At 36.9% G+C, this 18,767-nt stretch overlaps 1 protein-coding gene across 1 annotated transcript in view; it reads left to right on the top strand.

Moving 5' to 3' along the window:
* The first annotated feature begins 3,202 nt into the window (after positions 1–3,202).
* Positions 3,203–18,767, top strand: part of LOC143852742 (uncharacterized) — a 41,042-nt gene continuing 25,477 nt past the window's right edge. Inside the window, exons 1-4 of the mRNA XM_077362318.1 lie at positions 3,203–3,487; positions 3,568–3,852; positions 18,040–18,099; positions 18,195–18,404. Of these exons, the coding sequence (XP_077218433.1) occupies positions 3,293–3,487; positions 3,568–3,852; positions 18,040–18,099; positions 18,195–18,404 (750 nt within the window). The 5' untranslated portion in view covers positions 3,203–3,292. The remainder of the gene's footprint in view (positions 3,488–3,567; positions 3,853–18,039; positions 18,100–18,194; positions 18,405–18,767) is intronic.

Genomic DNA, 18,767 nt, shown 5'->3' with positions numbered 1-18,767 from the left:
GTGGGATGATCCAAACCATCCATTTGATGGGCCACAACTTAAATAGGTTACCCTCTATTTGCTATATTAGAGATCATCTATTTTCCCAACACTTCAAAAGAAAATATTCTAAATTAAATTAAAAAAATTCAATTAAACAGAAAACCTAACTTTCTACATTTTTGCAGGATCATATCATAGGAACAAACAAACTCTCCTCGAGACTTTAATTTTAAACTTTATCAAAAATGATGAATTCTCTATTCTAAACTCAAAATGGATGCAAAATGCCTTACGTACTATAAACTCATAATTTCTTCACCAACACGGGCAAATTAAGATTTCAGAGACCTAATCCCAAAACTGGAAATCCCTCCACAAAGCCCTAATTTCTGCATATATATATATATATATATATATATATATATATACACCAAATCGGAAAATCTAATGAATACGAATTCAAAAGGTAAAATGCTACTCCACAAAGACCATTAAGAATCTCTTCTAAGAGCATCATGATCCTAAACATCTTCCACCGAAATAAAAATTCAAAGCGCAGTCCCTAATTAACTTTACATGTTAGTTCACTTACTATATTTTTAAATAACACTAATTTACTTGGATTGATCTCATTTTTGTGAAAGTTGTTCCTATGGTAAAGTTGTTTATTAGTCTAGAGGGTAGGTTAATATGAAAGAGTAGGTTTCTTCAAATAAATATATGTTCGATTTTATGCAAGAGAAAGATGGGGTTGGAAAGAGGCGAATTTTGGTTTGGAAAAATTATTTTATTGGTAAAACAAAGAGAAGAGAAGTTCCAAATCATTGCTATATTATCGTTTTCTTTTGTTATTATTTGTATGTGATGGGAATTAATTTTTCGATGAATTTGTATACTTGGAGTTGTATTTATGGTCTGGATTTTTTTTTCATTATTTTATAGTATCTATCCCTCTCCCACCCTCTCTCACCATTGGGTAAGCAAATATTTCAAGAAAACAATCGTGGCAACCAAACATGCCCTAAAAGGCCATTTGTATTCTTATTTGCAATTGGAATGCTTATTTTAAGTTTTGTATGCTTTTCATATATTTGCTTTTATTGTAGGCAGAAGATATTTCTTTCTATAATTTTCAATGAGCCAAACTCTCTGATCAATTGAAAAATAAATGCTCTCTCTCTCTCTCTCAATTATTTAACTAAAGCCCTGTTTGCATTGCAGAAATTTTATGAAAATGTTTGGAAAATGACAATTTTTTCCTAATTTCTTGCTTTTCCATTGTTTCATTGCACAAGAGAAAGTAAGTTAGGTAACTGTAATTCATTTTTTATCCAGAGATTTTTTTTTTTTTTGCCAAAGATGCTTTTCTTGCAATCCAGACAAGGCCTAACCGGGTTTGCTCTCTGTATGAGAGCCCTCTATTTTCCTCAATTCACACAAATTTGATGCTTTTGTATAACAAATTAGGATAATTTTCTTTTGTAAATTTGTTGACCCAGATCATTCTCTTCCGTAATTAAGTTTTGAAATTAGTTGCCTAAATAACATAAATAATTCCAGTTCAGCAAATGATAAATCACTTGAAAGAATGGAGTATTTATGTGTATTTTGTCTATTTAATGGAAACATTGACTTGCTTTTACGTTTCTGGTTAATTTTTTCTCTTGCATGGTGAGGCAATTTTTCATGAATTCCAATTGGGTCTTTCGGTCTTACAGGGTTGCTGATTTGTAAAGGATGTCAAGATTGAAATAAACGTACCTTGAGGCTACAATGAGGTTTATTCTAGTCTGAGTTGATTAAGGGTAATTAGTATCGCAAATTATTTCCTCTGTTGTTGAGTTGCCATCTTTAAAATCATTTCTATTGTATTTTCCCCCCACTGTTATTAAGCGTTTATCTTCTTTCTTGCTAATAAGCATTTTGAATGCAACAAATCTCTGTATAGAATTGCATCCAAAATGCTTATTAACAACAGAGGAGAAAATAGTTTGAACAGCAAAAGAAAATTTTTTTGCAAGAGAAAGTATTTTGAACTGACAACTCATCAACTCAGAAAATAAATTTGGAAAAAAAAACTCTTCTTTTAAGAGGATGACGAAAAGAAAATCTTCAGAACAAACGCATTCTCTGCCAACCTTTCTCCAAAGCTTCGCTTAGAAAGTTGTAAGTTTTCTTCTCTTCACTTAGAAAGTTGTAAGTTTTCTTCTTTTTTTACACCATAAATGCTTCATGATATTTTTCAACCTTTTTAAAAAATTCCTCTATATCATTTCTTCTCTCCTCTGCATACCTTTATTTTCTTTATTTTGAAAATTTTATTAAAGTGACGAGTGTAATTTCGCATCGAAAGGCTAAATTGTTCATATATTTAGTTAATTACTCTCTAATTTCATTTCTAATCATTGTCATGTTTCACATTCCACTACTGTAATTTCTTTTTCTTTCCTCTAAATCTTTTTATTCGTTCGTATCTTTTTTGCTATATGAATAGTTTCTAGATTATATTTCTTTATGCTGATACTGTTATATGTTTTTATTTATCATAAATTTGAAGGGATCCAGCTTTATTATCATCTTATTGTTTAAACACTTTTCATTGTTATTTGGAAGAGTAATCCCTATTTTTGGTTCTATTCCTTGGAGAGCTTCGAACACAAGGCTCTGAATCCTCACTCCAAATCTGGTTGGACAATTTAAGTAATTTGAATGATGTCTTAAAATATTCCCTCTTAATTGGAATCAACCAAACGTAAGTAGGAAATTAAAAATTGAAAAATTGGAAATTTTTTAAGGAGACTAATTTTTAAAACAAAAAAAGTCAAAATTACTATAAAATATTGCACGTGCATTGCTCGTGGATTTTTACTAGTTAATTAATACAAAACATGAAAAATAAGGGAATTGATATTTCCCCCATGACGGATAAAATCCCCTTAACGTTGCAAAGAAGAAAGTTAAAGTGAACCATTCGGGGAGGGGGATAGCATCTCCCTATAAATACAGAGTTTTTACATGGTGCCCGACCGTCGAGTACCGTCAAAACGGTACCGCCCTTGTTATTATTATTATTTTTTTATGGGTAAGCTGGGTCAGGCAGACCCCTGCCGCCCTTGTTATTTGATCCAACAGCAGCCTACTTTTTAAGAGGCTGCTGTTGGATCAAATATCAAGGGTGGTACGGCATCATATAATTTCTCGTAAAATAGAAAACGTGAAAAATAATGAAATAATTCCCACCCTTCTCCCACCGTTTTTCAACTCATGCTCTCTCTCTCTCTCTCTCTCAATTGTGTCTCAGCTAGCAGGGATGAATTGCTCAACATACACTGCTTCAACCTCTTCTCCCGTTATTTTGTCATCTTCCTCCAAACACCCCAAATACCGCCGCTTCACTTCTCCTTTTCTCTGTCGAAGCTGTTCCGATAAACTCCCCAACCACAGCCTCGAATTCGTCCTCCATGATGCCCTAGAAGCTTCTGGGATTGACATCAACCATGCCAGAGTGAGAATTAAATTTCCTCTTTGCTTAATTTTTTTCTTCGAAATTCCTTTCATTCTGATGAACCCTAAATGATGGAGCAGACAGCGAGGGAGGGTTTCTGCTCTCAGATCCAGCGGCTTTCTGGTATAGAGAGGGAGACGAGTATTAGCATCAACAGAGGGGTCGATTTGGGGAAGGCCGCTCTTTACATTGCGGCGGAGGATGATGCCCTAGTTTCTCACTCATCGGTCCCACTTCCTGTCGATGCTTTTGTCGATCGGTTGGACGATCTTTCCATGGCCTTTTGCCCTCTCTACATTCCCCCCTCTGGATCTTCTCCTGAGATTTTCCTTGGGAATCTGGAGAGGTACTTCTATGTTCATCAGGTATGTTGCATCCTTGATTCTCTGCTTTGCTGCTCTGCTTCTACTAGATGTGGTGAACGAATGAGTTTTAAGTTCCTTTATTGGATTGGTTTCTTTTCACCAGTCCTTGAGGTTTGAATCGACATGTCCAGGCAGTCAGTGACTTTTTCCTATTATTTGACTGGTGGTGTCGCAATTTAATGAATAACTTGTCGGCGTCTGTGGTTGTTTAGCTGGTGTTCTAAATTTATGTGTTGAACTATAAATGATTAAACAACACCAACTCTAACCTCTTAAGCTTTTGGAGATGTTGCGGCCAAAACCTGGGTGAACTCTGAGGGGGCTACGAAGGGGAGGAAGCGCTGCCTGTACCCACGAACAAACGGTTAGAAGACCATTAGCAGATTGTTCTTCGGGAAGGCCCTCTGATGCCTAAGTCAGCCACTGCAATAGATACGTAAAGAATGCTAGAAAATGGTGGTTGTGGAACCCGTACCTTTGAGCCTTCGAGTGGTTTATATAGATGGAGAGCCTTGGGGAAGGAAGGAAAGTTGCCTCTGGAGGAATTTTTCCTGATTGGTTGGACTTGTTTCCCGGATTAGATAAGTTCACAGGATTTTCCTCTGAGTAAGGTTGGATTCTTGGAATACATGATACCATAGATATCCTTTAGCTGTTGGGTTTCCCGTAATACCAGGTTTCTAGAGTTGCCTTTGACGGCTGGCTTTGGGGTTGTGTTTTAGGGTTTCTAGGGTTTCCACATGTGGGGTGTGGAATTACCCCTTTACCCCTGGACAAGCGTCAGAGTCCGGTTGGGTGGTTATTTTTACCCCCATCAGATGCCCCCCACTTCCTTAGGCCGGTTCGGGCTGAGGAAGTAGCAGCACCTTCGTAGTTACTGGGTCGTCCGAGAGATAAAGGGTGAGACTCCTTGACGATGTTAGGGGTGTAACTTGGATCGGGTCGGGTTGAGTTTTTTGCTAAAAATGTTTGGAATCAACACGTAAACGACCCGATTTTAAGGTAAAAGCGCAACTCGAATTCCCAAAAAACGGCCCAAGTTCCTCCCCTAGACGATGTCCGTACTAAGGCACGGAGTTGAGTGGGCCTGAATCGTCAGGGCAGACGGTATGGCACCATAGGCCCCTTGGGCGTGATCAGGTCGGCCTCCCTTCTATACCACCTGGCTGGCTGAAAAGATGGACCAAAGTGCTTATGCTGAGGTGGCGCTTTGTTATGTTGCACACATCGGCGTATGTAGTTTAGATCTATGAGCTGCACAGGCTGAGTTGCCATCTGGCCGCTTGGACCTAGTCAGATGTTTTGTCGTTTAGTGCACATCGGCGTACGTAGCTAGGTTGTACGAGCTAAAACAGTTGACATGCCCTTCCCCACTGTTGGGTCCCAGTCGGAGGTTTTTGTCGTTTTGTGCATGTCGGCGTATTTAGCTCAGCCAATCGAACTAAAACAACCGATGCGTCCCCCGGCTGTTGGGACCCAGCCAAAGGTTTTTTTCTTTTTGTGCACGTGGGCATATTTAGCTCGGCCAATCGAACTCAAACGCCCGACCTGCCCCGGCCATTGGGTCCTAACTGGAGTTTTTTGTCGTTTTGTGCTCATCAGTGTATTTAGCTCGGCCAGCCGAACTGAAACAGTTGATGTGCTGTCACGCTTCCAACCCAGGATCCTCGAGGCACGTGGCAGGCGCCGCACGCTCGCTAGGCAAACCCGACAAGGGTGCAAGGCCTCTGAACATATAAACATTCAGAAAACATGGAAGAAACATAATATCCACAAATAACTAAAAGACAGGAAATGAAAGAAACTTTCTATCATTTATATACAACTTCCTAGGTTCTCATTACATTGACAGAGATAAATAAAATACATGTACAGAACCATTCTCACTATATAGTATGGTACAACCTTAGAAGTAGGAATCTTCCCTCGGGGTGCTGCTCCCAGTCTCCCACCTCGGAACCTCGATTCGGTGCTCTTTAGGAAGGAGCTTCCAGGGAGCGCGACGCCAAAAGAGACGGGAATCGCTCCCATGACGCTCCGAGCCTGCTTATACTACTTCATAAGTCTCACCATCACCAACTTCCTTGCATCAAACTCCTCCAACTCTTCAAAGTACTTCATTGGAGTAGGTACAAAGGCTTGTGCATCTTCAGAAGGCACGGGGAACGAGTGCACGTAAATGAAGATAGTGAAGATGGTTAAAAATTACTGCTTTTTTATGTACTTAAATTTTGAAAGATACGTATGAAAATGGTTAGAAACTATTATTTTTTTATGTACTTGAATTTTGAAAGATATATAAAAAACATATTATATACACGCTCCCATGGCGCTCCTAAACTTAGACTCTTCTAGACCCCACGCTTCCCCGCCCCCGAACTCGCACCCGTTTCGTGCTTCTAAGGGTACAACACACTCTCTCTTTGAATACAGTCTCTGCAGGAATGGCTCATAGGCGGCCAACTACTCAGGATTTGAAATGTGCAACATCGAGCACATAAGCATAAAGCTTGTAAGCAATACAATAATCTAGCAGTGTATCATAATCTGCTACTGGTTATAGTATCATATACATACTATCTTATGTCATTTTCAGATATACTTTCATGTTTAAAGCCCGTAGGCACACATAGAGATGTGATTTATGTTCAAAGCTAATAGGCACACATAGTTATATAACCAGTCACACCACTAAAAAGGGTCAATTATAGCCAGTTTCACTACTGGTCAAGCTCAAAGTATATCCAGTTACACCACTGGTCGGGGTCCATACGTGTCCCAGCGTTGTGACTAAGCCGCAGGTTTTTGACGTATTTTGCACGTCAGCGTATTTAGCTCGGCCAACCGAACTGAAACGGCTGACGTGGGCCCCCCGGTCGTTTGATCCCAGCCGGAGGTTTTTGTTGTTTTGTGTACGTCGGCGTATTTAGCTTGGCAAACCGAACTAAAACAATCGACGTCCCCCCCTCCCCCGGGCCGTTGGGACCCAGCTGGAGTTTTTTGTCATTTTGTGCACATCGGGGTATTAGCTCGGTCAACTGAATTGAAACAACTGACGTGCCCCCCGACGTGCAACTTATCATGGAATTTGAACCGTCAACTCCGCCAGGAAGTAGAATTATCGCAATCCGTGTTCTCTCTCAGTGCCCGGTCCCGTGATGCCACGTGGCACGATCTTAGGCCGGGCGGTGAACTATCGCAATCTGGGCCGTTGGTCATTTGCTAAAGGTCTATAAAAGGGGTTGAGGTCCTCATTTTTTCTTCACTTCTCTACCTTGCTTCCTTTATGCTCCGTTTGGTTGCCAGATTTTTTTTGGTTCTTGGGATTTTTGTGGAACAAAAAACTTCCTGGGAGATTGGTGGGAAAAGTGTCACGTGGCAGGTCAGGCTAACCTGAATTAGGACCCAGGTTTTAGGACTTGACCGAGCAGGTCGATCTCAGACCTATCCCGGGGTGGTCCCAGGCTTTATGTCAGCATGGCAGGTCAGGACAACGGTCCAATGACTCAGGCTTTAGAGCCTAAAGTCTGACCGAGCAGGTCGGTCTCATACCTAGCCCAGGGTGGTCCCTAAGATTTAGGTCGCCATGGCAGGCCAGGCCAAGCAACTGTCCAACCGAGTTAACACTCTTTTAAAATCGGACTGAGCAGGTCGTTCTCAGACCTAGCTTGGGACGACATTTGCCACCTCGACATAAGTTTTATTTGAAACTTAAAATGTCCTAATGTTAGCCACCTCGAAAGAAGTTTTATTTGAAACTTAAGATGAGTTTATAAGTTTTAAATACACTCCTCCAACATTATCTAAACAATAGAACATTGTTTTACGAAAATATTCACCTAAATGAGAGGCATACTATTGATTAAGAGGAGCGTGTAGGATGCACGATTCCACTAAATGTGGGATGCTAGAATACATCACTTCTCTAAAGTGAGCTTCAGTGAAAGCAAGCTAACCATCCTACTAGGAAACTTCTTGTAACTATGCACATGGAGCACTTAGAACAAAGATCCCTAAATATAGGAAGATAGGAAGATACTATAACCAATTTTAAAATCGTAATTTCTTATATCATAGTACATTTAGAAATCATTATAGTATGGTTTATATAAATATATTTGATATTTACAAATAAAAGTCTTCTATTGGGAAGACAACTCAAAAAATCGTAGTTTTAAAACCCCCCCTCGTCGTCATGGTCACCCACGAGTCGACTCCCTTGTACCTTGGTCATGTTATACATTTTGCCGCCGTGTTCCACGTTTTGCCTTGAAGAGTCAATAAAAACTCCTTTGACTCTCTCGAATTATGACTACTCCGACTGAGCATGGTTTTAAATTTCGTTCGAAATCTGGAAGTTGGAATTTCAGATTTCAGCAGGGATCGAGATATAAAAATCGAAACCGAAATTTAAAAATTTCGGCCGAAATTATAAGATTTACTTTGAAATTTCCACCGAACCCGAAATTGCCACCAAAATTTCATTTTCGGTTGAGGCTGAAACTGAAACCGAGACCAAAATTTCAAACCTTGCGATTGAGTATTCAGTCGCCTCATTTGAGTACCTGACCACGTCGTGCCAAGTCGACTTGGATTTTCTTCAGCAGTGTTTTGACCTGCGTCCGCATTTTGAAAGACTGCACAAAATATTACCAGTATAAATTATGTTATGAGACAATAGATTTGGATGTTTGCCTAGCTTTATTCCTCTCAGTCCATCTGTTATTGAGATAATTGGTTCGCCTTTGATCGAAAGGGAGGAGCCTGATGCTTACTTGGGGTTTCCCTAGAGAACTTGTGCCCCAATTTTGATAATGCACACTCCTCGAGGTGCAACCAAGTCTAACTCTTGTGATTTTCTTTCTACAGAAGTCATGGTAGGTGTCAGAAAAAAGAGGTTCATTCTTCCTCTTTGGGGGCCCTGGAGGAAAAATGTCAAGCAATTTTTCCTCCTTTTTTCAGGGAGGACCTTATCCGCCACCTTGTTTTGACTTAGAAGTTGTGTCGAAGAGTTTGCTTTGGTTGTTTGGATCATGAGGTTCAACCTATCTCCTGGGCTCACAACGACTCCTATTGGACCATATAGGGCTGTGAATTAATGATTATAATATGATGATTCCTGTTTTGCATTCTTACACAACTATTGAAATTAAAAGTGATTATAGTGTAGAGTAGATTCAATTTAGTGAATACGATAAAATCATTTTTGGCACATATTTCTAAACCGTAAAATAGAGTTCGAGTCATTAACATTGGGGGTATTAGTTTAAGAAAAATAAATATTGTTTCCGTATGCACAACAATTAATGTTGGGAATTCATTGTGTCCCAAGCTATTGAATATTAACATGTGGGAGGTTAAGGGAGCTAGTGATCTTTTTCTTTTATTGGTTTTGAACTTTGGTGCAAACATTTTGTTTCGGCCGAAATATTTTGATTTCGGCTGCTACTTACGAAATCTCATTTGATTAAAAAAATACCAGATTTTATTCTGAAATTTCTGAATTTCGTTAGTGTTTTGGTTGAAAATATGCAAAACATGCAACTTCTCAGATAAAAAAGCAATGTTTGTGTCGTAATGTTGACACTTCGACAGAAACCCTGACAAAAATTAACTTCATGCGCAGAAAAGAGAAGAACAATGAGATTCTGTTAGCCCAAGGGTTCCCATGGGTTCAGCTATTCACCTTTACCTTCTTGTTTTGATGCTAGCAAACCTAAATTAATTAGTCTTTATGGACTAATGTGTTGCTTTGGAGTGTTGTACCTTAAACAGGAACTTTATATGTCATATCGCCATTACGCAATACAACACGACACAAGGCTTGAGGATCAACATGCGCAAAGGAACTAAGAGAGCTTGCATACATTAGAGGAACCACCTTTGGAAGATGTCCAAGCATAGAGCTCAAGTTGAGGATCTCACAAGTGTGCCTAGCATATGCCAAGAGGAGCTTGAAGTTGAACAAAGTGTTGGTGACCTTCTCATGCCTCAAAAGTGAAGAATCATTTAAGAAAAGAAGTCACATGTAGCATTCTTAAGTGTTCACTTACAAACCAAAAGCCCAAGGAAGACCTTTGAAGCCAATACGATCAAGGTGTTAAGTAGTTTAACTGTATAGATTGTATTGGAGATATTTTTCAAGTGGTTTTGCATTTCAAAGTGTTTTTCAATCCTCTTTCAAAACCAACCTTGAAACCTATTTGTATTTCGTGTAAAATCATTTTCAAAGGTCCTAAATGTTATTAAAACCAAAGTTCATAGCCCAAGAACGAAAGCCTAAGTGCTAACCAAAGTTTACAAATGAAAAGGAATGACATTAGCACTTGAATTGTGAAAACAACAGCTTAAAACTGATTTAAATGGTTCAAAACATTTTCAAATATTTTTAAAAATATTTTTAACAGATAGCTCTCATTTTTCTCATGTCCGTAGAGTATTAGAACATCAAAATCCGATAAGAAACGAGGAAGATATGAATTTTACAAGAAGCGGTTGAAAAACTGGTTTTTGTTGGAATTCCAGCAGACCAGCGGCGGGCTACCGCCCTACCGCGGTCGACCGGGCACCTCCGCTGGCTACCGCGGCTGGGCTAAAAACTACCCGTTGGGGCATAACGGTTAGTTGTTTTTTTGACCCGTTTTTGGTCTTTTCTTGCCCAAGCTACCCCCAAACATTGAGTAATCATTGTGGGCTATAAATATGATGTTTTCTGATAGATTCTAAGACTTTTGGACTTATTGAAAACCTCATTTGAGCTTTAACCTTCATATCCTTTGATTTCTTCAAAGAGTTTTGAACTTGCACATCTATTTGAAGAAGATCTCCGTAGGCTTCATTGTTTTCTATTCTTGGAGAGACTTGTGAGCTTTAATTGTTAATGTATCAAGCCTAACAAGAGGCTAAAGAGAGTGCTTCAATATTCGTTCTTCAGTGTAAAGAGGGTCTTCGATTCGGCCCGGTAAGAAAGGTGAATCAAGATTGTGAAGAGGGTTTTACGCTTCGGCCTTTGAGAAATGAGAAGCTTGATTGTAATCGAGGGTCTACGATTTGGCCCGTTAACAAAGGTGAATCCGGTGCAAAGAGGGTTTGTTTCCTCGGAGGCGGATAAGTGATTGTACGGCTTGGAGATTCGGCTATAGTAGAATCTCACCATTAGTGGAGTACCCAAGGAGACAAACTTGGAAAAGTGGAGTAGGTCTTGTTGATAGACCGAACCACTATAAATCTTTGTGTCTTCATTGTGTGGTATTTCTCTCTACCTCCTTTATTGTTTCTTATTTTTGTTTGGTGATTGGTAATATTTCTTTCTTCATTTTCCACCAAGCATATTTGAACAAGGGTTAGAATAAACTAGGATTGATCTCAGACACCCTTTCTAATTAAGGCAAAATTTTTAAATTACCCAATTCACCCCCCTCTTGGGTTGCCCTATTGGGATTTCATTTGGTATCATAGCTAAGGCTCTTAAAGAGGTTTTTGATTCAAAAACCTACAAGAGAAAGATCCATTGGCAACCTAATGGCATATAGACTTCCTAGATTTTATGGAACCGACTTTGGATCTTGATCGATCCAAATGAGGTCATATCTAAAGGGTCTAGATAATGACTTATTAAAAATTATTGAAAATGGATTCACACTATGTAAATCTAAGAGAGTAACTGAATGTGACAAAAAATTATTTTCCTTAAACTCTTAAGCTGTTAGTGCCATATGTTGTGCTTTACCGCCATATTTATTTGATAGTATTTCTACTTGTAAAAATTCTAATGAAATATGGTCTAAACTTGAAAACAATTTTGATGCAATGTGTCTTATTGTTTTGGAGAATGCAAATAATAGTATATCTTATGAAACTCCAAATAAGGAGGCCTTAAATATTGAACTTTCAAAAAATGAAAAAGTCCAACACTCTCTTACCTCTATTTCTAATGAATTATTAGAATCGAAAAAAGATTATCAAGATTTATTAGATGAGAAAAATGAATTAATTGAAAATAATAAGAAATTGGAAAAAGAAATAGAGGAATTGAAATTAAAAGAAGAACTTAAGATAAACTCATCTCATGAATTAAATGTTGTAAAAGAAGAAATCAATGAGATGAAGATTAAAAATGAAGAACTAATCTTAGATTACCACAAGTTACAGGAAGAAAAAGATAAACATCTTTCTGAGCATTCTTGTGGTTCATCTTGTTTATCTACTTATTCATATATATCTTGTAATTATTGTGGTAGATTTGGACATTACAAATCTAAGTGTAAATTTAGATTTGTAAAGAGCTCTAAGTTTGTGTGGGTTAGAAAAGATTTATTACATCACACAAACTTGGTTGGACCCAAGATGGTTTAGGTTCCAAAACCCCTCACTTGAATCTCAATCATGATTGTATTTTAGATTTAGGGGTTTGTGCTTATATTATAAGATCTTTTGAAAAACATTAAGAAGATACATGCATTTGAAGTTGATCATCACTTTGTATCTCACATGCGCTTGATAGTCTATATCTTTTGTAACTTTATATTCTAGATGCTATACTTTCCAAGTAGATTGATATCTTTGCATCTAGTTGTTTGTGCTTATAATTGTCATATCTATTGAAAAAAGGTTCTCTAGGTACTTCACTTCTTGTATTTAGTGTATACTTGTGCTTAATGGTTATATCATGTTGAATTATTTGTATGCTAGATATCATATGCTTGATATGTATCTAGTTAGCTAGTGCTAAAATGATAAATCAATTAAATATTATACTGGATATTGTATAATTATTGAAAACCATATGTCTAGCTATTAGTGTTTAACGATCACATTTTTTTGAAAATGTATTATAGATACAAATATGCTTATCTTGGTTTATCTATATGCATCTATATTTAGGTGTTCATATCATTGATAACATGATATATTGTGTTGATTTTTATAAACTCATGTTACGGTGAATAATAGAGTACACTCTCTTTTAATGATATGATCATGCTCTTTAGTCTAAGTGTTGGTATATCACTTGGTTAAAATCTTAAGGGGTTCATAAGTGAAATTGATTGCATTTGCCCAAGGTTTCTCTCTCCCATGATTACTCATGAAAATCTTGGCCCTTAAGAACATGTCACATTCTTGATAAGGGAAGTTGCAAATGCGACTTAGTTCAATGAGAGAATCATGATTCATCCTGATTGAACTAAGTCATATATAGCACGTCCATAACCTTGACTTGTCATTCATCTTTGACATGCAAACCATATGATGGAATCACTTGTTGAAAAGAACTCTAAGTTGAGCCTCAAACAAACAAACAAGTGAAATTTGATTAAAGGATGTGAAGTGCTAAGAAACTTTGATTATCTTAAACCCTTCACACCAAACTTATGTGCATAAGAAAAATGAAAATTTAGTTAAAATCTCAAGGTGTGCACATTGGAACACATTGTCATTATGGAATGTGTTTGATATTTGTCATCTATATATATTATCCATATGACATTGATCAGTTCACAAAGTAATTAAACTTGAAACATTCTTGTTATGTGAACTTCAAAATCAAGTGGAATTATTAAAAGAGATGATTATTAAAATCCACTAAATGAGAGGCATGTGATCTAAAGTCATATATATATATATATACACTATGCCTATACATGTGATCTATGTATATTAATATTCAAATATTCTTATAATAGATCACCATTAGAGTTTGAGAGATTTGATATTATGAGAAATCTAAAAATACTCAAACTTGTATCTCATGAGTTCATTGCAAATTGTGATCATCATTAAAATCATGAGATTATGCCTAAAAAGCCAAAAGTGTGCTCAAAGTTGAATTATGTGCATAATTGGCTTTAAGGGGAAAGATTGAAATGAATGTGTTTTGATAATCAAACTTAATTATTTAATTGGACTTAATCCATCAAAACACATCTAACAAGCTAATAGGGAATAGGAAAATAAAAATGAAAACGAAAATGAGCATTCCCTAAAAAGATAACAACTAGCTTGCTTCTATAGGAAAATTTAAAAAAACTAATTGTCATAACAATAGAATAGAGTTGCTTATCCTATGATAGATTCTTAAATACTTGTCATAATTAGCTTTGCTAGGTGTGTAGTTCATTTGATAAAAAGTATAGCACTCTCTATATATATCAACCCTTGTATGGTATTAGCTACATGGTAAGATGTTAAACTTTAAAGTTAAAAGCGATTTAATTGGTGCTCATGCCTTCTTTTGAAAGAACGGTATCATGATAAGTCATATGTGCCTTGAATTATTATGTATATATATATTATTTGCACATAGTTAGGAGGAACATGTGTTGCTAGGATGTCTCATCACCTCACTTGATATCATTTGAGTATCCTTAGCAAACATGTAATTGTAGCCCAAGGGTTGTTTTTTAACTATTCACTTCACAAATCCTTGGTGACTCTGTATTGGACAGCCCTTTGGATTTATACTCTGTATGAGTCTCTAACAAAGGGGAAGCTATATATGTAGTATATGTCATCTTTCTTTCTTATCATATGTTGTTTGATATGTATATTACATTACATATGAAAAGTACACTCATTTGGAGCCCCATTACTCAATTTGTGTTGTAGTTGGGGCTTGTCTCATGCCTTTATTCTGAGATCATCTCTCATTTATAATAAAAGCCCATAGCCTGAGCCTCAGTGTATATCTTTATTAGGCTTCAAACTTATCTTGAATGGCCTCATGACAGTTATCACATTTGCCATTCATAAGTTTCTATCTTTGTGCCTTATATTGCAAATCCTTGAAATCTTATTCATAGGATCTTATCTTACTTGATCAATCCTATATCCTATGAATCTTCACTCTTATCATGTGCTTTTGAAGTTCAGTACATCACTCACCATGATAAGATACATTGTCCAATCCCTTATTGTCATATCCTTAGCCATTTTGCCTTGTCATGCCTTGCCTTATGGGTTTATCCAAGGCCAATGACAAATACTTAGGGGGAGAGCTAAAGTGTCCCATCTTTATGTTTATATGGATCATAGTGATATGCTCACAATGTTCATTCCCTTATTAGTTGTGCTTGTAATGCAAATCTTGTATATCGAAAAAAAAACTGCTTGTCATACACTGTACTCAATGCTTCCTGCTAAATCTTTTATGATAAGCATTAGGAGAGCTCAAAATGTTTTATCATTCATATTTCATGGGCCACAAGGTTACTTTGTTGTTTCCATTTTCCTGTGCCCATCTTGCATTGCTCTACATAGGACCAAACGTAGTACTATCTTGCAAATTCCAATCATATCTCTGTGTTTTTGCTTGTCCCTATTCCTATCATGTGTATTCAAGTTGATTTCCTTATAATCACCATAGTTTCTTAATAGAACCTTCAAATGTCATATCTTCTCAATTACTTCACTTGTTATGCCATGCCTTGATTGATCTATGTTCATGCATAGCAAAATTTAGGGGGAGTGCTTAACTGTCAAATCTTTTGTGTTCATATGCTTCATAGGGTTGTGTTTAGAATCGTTATATTGCTCAACACCCTTTAGTTATGCTTAAGTTGTCTATACTTGCATACCTAAAAAAAAAAAAACAATAAACAAAACGGGGTGGATATCTTACTTACTTATGGTGCTTTATTCTTATCATGCATTATTCACTTTGAGCACACCATATTCATGATAAGTAGATAGGGGGAGTGCTTATTGCACATCTTGGCATATTAGTTTGAGCTTTCACCGTTGAAACCTCCCTTTTTGCTGCTGCCAAAAGGGGGAAAATTTTGGAATTTATTAGGAAGTCCATGTTTATATGCACTACATGCTTTATATTGATGATTTGCACTTATGCATATTGTGAGGGGGGGTGTTACACTTCATTTTATATCTCTTTGATATTATTTGTCTATTCTTTTGATATCTCCTACCTCCTAATCAATTTGGTTTGCCATCATAAAAAATGGGAAGAATATTAGCCCAAGGGTTCCCATGGGTTCAACTATTCACCTTTACCTTCTTGTTTTGATGCTAGCAAACCCAAATTGATTAGCCTTTATGGACTAATGTGTTGCTTTGGAGTGTTGTGCCTTAAACAGAAACTTCATATTTCATATCGCCATTACACAATATAACACGACACAAGGATTGAGGATGAACATGCGCAAAGGAACTAAGAGAGCTTGCGCACATTGGAGGAACCATCTTTGGAAGATGTCCAAGCATAGAACTCAAGTTGAGGATCCCACAAGCATGCCTAGCATATGCCAAGAGGAGCTTGAAGTTGAACAAAGTGTTGGTGACTTTCTCATGCCTCAAAAGTGAAGATTCATTCAAGAAGAGAAGTCACATGTACCAAAGCATTCTCAAGTGTTCACTTACAAGCCAAAAGTCCAAGGAAGACCTTTGAAGCCAATACGATCAAGGTGCTAAGTAGTTTGACTTTATAGATTGTATTGGTGATCTTTTTCAATTGGTTTTGCATTTCAAAGTGTTTTTCAATCCTTTTTCAAAACCAACCTTGAAACCTATTTGTATTTCGTGTAAAATCATTTTCAAAGGTCCTAACTGTTATTAAAATAAAAGTCTATAGCCCAAGAACGAAAGCCCAAGTGCTAACCAAAGTTTACAAATGAAAAGAAATGACATTAACACTTGAATTGTGAAAACAACAGCTTAAAACTGATTTAAATGGTTCAAAACATTTTCAAATTTTTTTGAAAATATTTTTAACAGATAGCTCTCATTTTTGTCATGTCCGTAGAGTATAAGAACATTAAAATCCGATAAGAAATGAGGGAGATGAATTTTACAAGAAGCGGTTGAAAAACTGTTTTTTGTTGAAATTCCAGCAGACCAGCGGCGGGCTACCGCCCTACCGCTGTCAACTGGGCACCCCCGCGGGCTACCACGGCTGGGCTAAAAACTAGCCGTTGGGGCATAACGGCTAGTTGCTTTTTTGACCGGTTTTTGGTCTTTTCTTGCCCAAACTACCCCCAAACATTGAGCAATCAGAGTGGGCTATAAATATGATGTTTTCTCATGGATTCTTAAACTTTTGGATTTATTGAAAACCTCATCTGAGCTTTAACCTTCAAATCCTTTGATTTCTTCAAAGAGCTTTGAACTTGCACATCTATTTGAAGAAGATCTCCTTAGGCTTCATTGTTTTCTATTCTTGGAGAGACTTGTGAGCTTTCATTGTTAATGTATCAAGCCTAACAAGAGGCTAAAGAGAGTGCTTCAATATTCGTTCTTCATTGTAAAGAGGGTCTTCGATTCGACCCGGTAAGAAAGGTGAATCAAGATTGTGAAGAGGGTTTTACGCTTTGGCCTTTGAAAAAGGAGAAGCTTGATTTTAATCAAGGGTCTACGATTCGGTCCGTTAACAAAGGTGAATCCAGTGCAAAGAGGGTTTGTTCCCTCGAAGGCGGATAAGTGATTGTACGGCTTGGAGATTCGGCTATAGTGGAATCTCACCATTAGTGGAGTACCCAAGGAGACAAACTTGGAAGAGTGGAGTAGGTCTTGTTGATAGACCGAACCACTATAAATCTTTATGTCTTCATTGTGTGGTATTTCTCTCTACCTCCTTTATTGTTTCTTAATTTTTGTTTGGTGATTGGTAATATCTCTTTCTTCATTTTCCATCAAGCATATTTGAACAAGGGTTAGAATAATCTAGGATTAATCTCACACACCTTTTTATTTAAGGCAAAATTTTAAATTACCCAATTCACTCCCCTCTTGGGTTGCCCTATTGGGATTTCAGATTCCTTTAAGATATTTCTAAAAAAACGACAAAAGATAAAAAACAAGTGGTGAAGAATCTTAACTGGATTTCGGCTGTGATTGCATACTGAATGTTTCTTGATTTTATAAGATTTTTGCTCGAAATTTTGTATTCGAAATCGAAATGTTTCTGTTTTGCTAATGACTGAAACTGAAACCAATATTTAAAACCTTGGTTATTTGCACCCTCCCAGGCTTTCTATTATTATTACCTATACAGACAATCTTCTAATCTTGAATGTAGTGAGGATTCAATGTAACACAATCATTTTCCTTATTGCATGGATATACTGATTTGCATTCAATTTGTTCTTCTATTGGTCATTTCAACATTATTTCTTAAGAGCTCATGATTATGTTGGGAAACCTTGATAATTTGCCTGATATGTGGTTCCATTTTTTCAGGGTTACCGGAGAGCCACAGTCATGAACCAGTTGGATACGCGGGCTTTATACCTTCATTCGGTATGGTCTTTTCCTACTACTTTTCTGAAGCTCATTATTCCATAAATCCATTTTAAATGTGTTGTGTTCTATTTTTCTCATTAAACTTTGAACAGGTTTTGATTCGCCGTTCCGGATCTGCGGTTATGCTTTCACTTATTTATTCAGAAATGTTAAAAATGCTACGGTTGTGCGGATTTCTGGATTTTGACGTTGAGATTTATTTTCCTCATGATCCTGTTAGTCTTCCTAGAGGTTATGATAAGCAAAAATGCAAGATGTCTGATGAACCCCATATATTGACGCCTCTATCCCTCTTTGTAGAGGTAAGCCTAAATTATATATTTTTTAATCTTATTATCTTGCATATCTAAATTGCTTGTCATTTAGTTCTTAAATGTCATTGGCAATGTATTTTATAAGATGCAAATTTCTCTTATAATTTTTCACACCCCTATTTCCATGTAAGGAAATGAATTGTATTTGTCTTACAACAATTTTACTGCTTTTTTTGGAGTACATCAAATATCTTGTCCTTTTGCTTGCTAAAAATATTTGTTAACGAGTTCATAAATACTCTATCAGTTATAGTGAAACCTTTGTGCCCTGTATGAGTTATTACTTTTACTTAATGATTTTTTCTTAGTGGTAAACTTACGACGTCGTTTTTGGAATGGTAAAAAAATTTA

The sequence above is a fragment of the Tasmannia lanceolata genome, unplaced genomic scaffold (genome assembly GCF_043159265.1).
Source record: "Tasmannia lanceolata isolate RefF3 unplaced genomic scaffold, GAP_Taslan_0.1 ptg000019l, whole genome shotgun sequence".
NCBI lineage: Eukaryota > Viridiplantae > Streptophyta > Magnoliopsida > Canellales > Winteraceae > Tasmannia > Tasmannia lanceolata.
The sequence above is the reverse complement of the archived record's forward strand: the minus strand, read 5'-3'. Positions and strand labels throughout refer to the sequence as shown.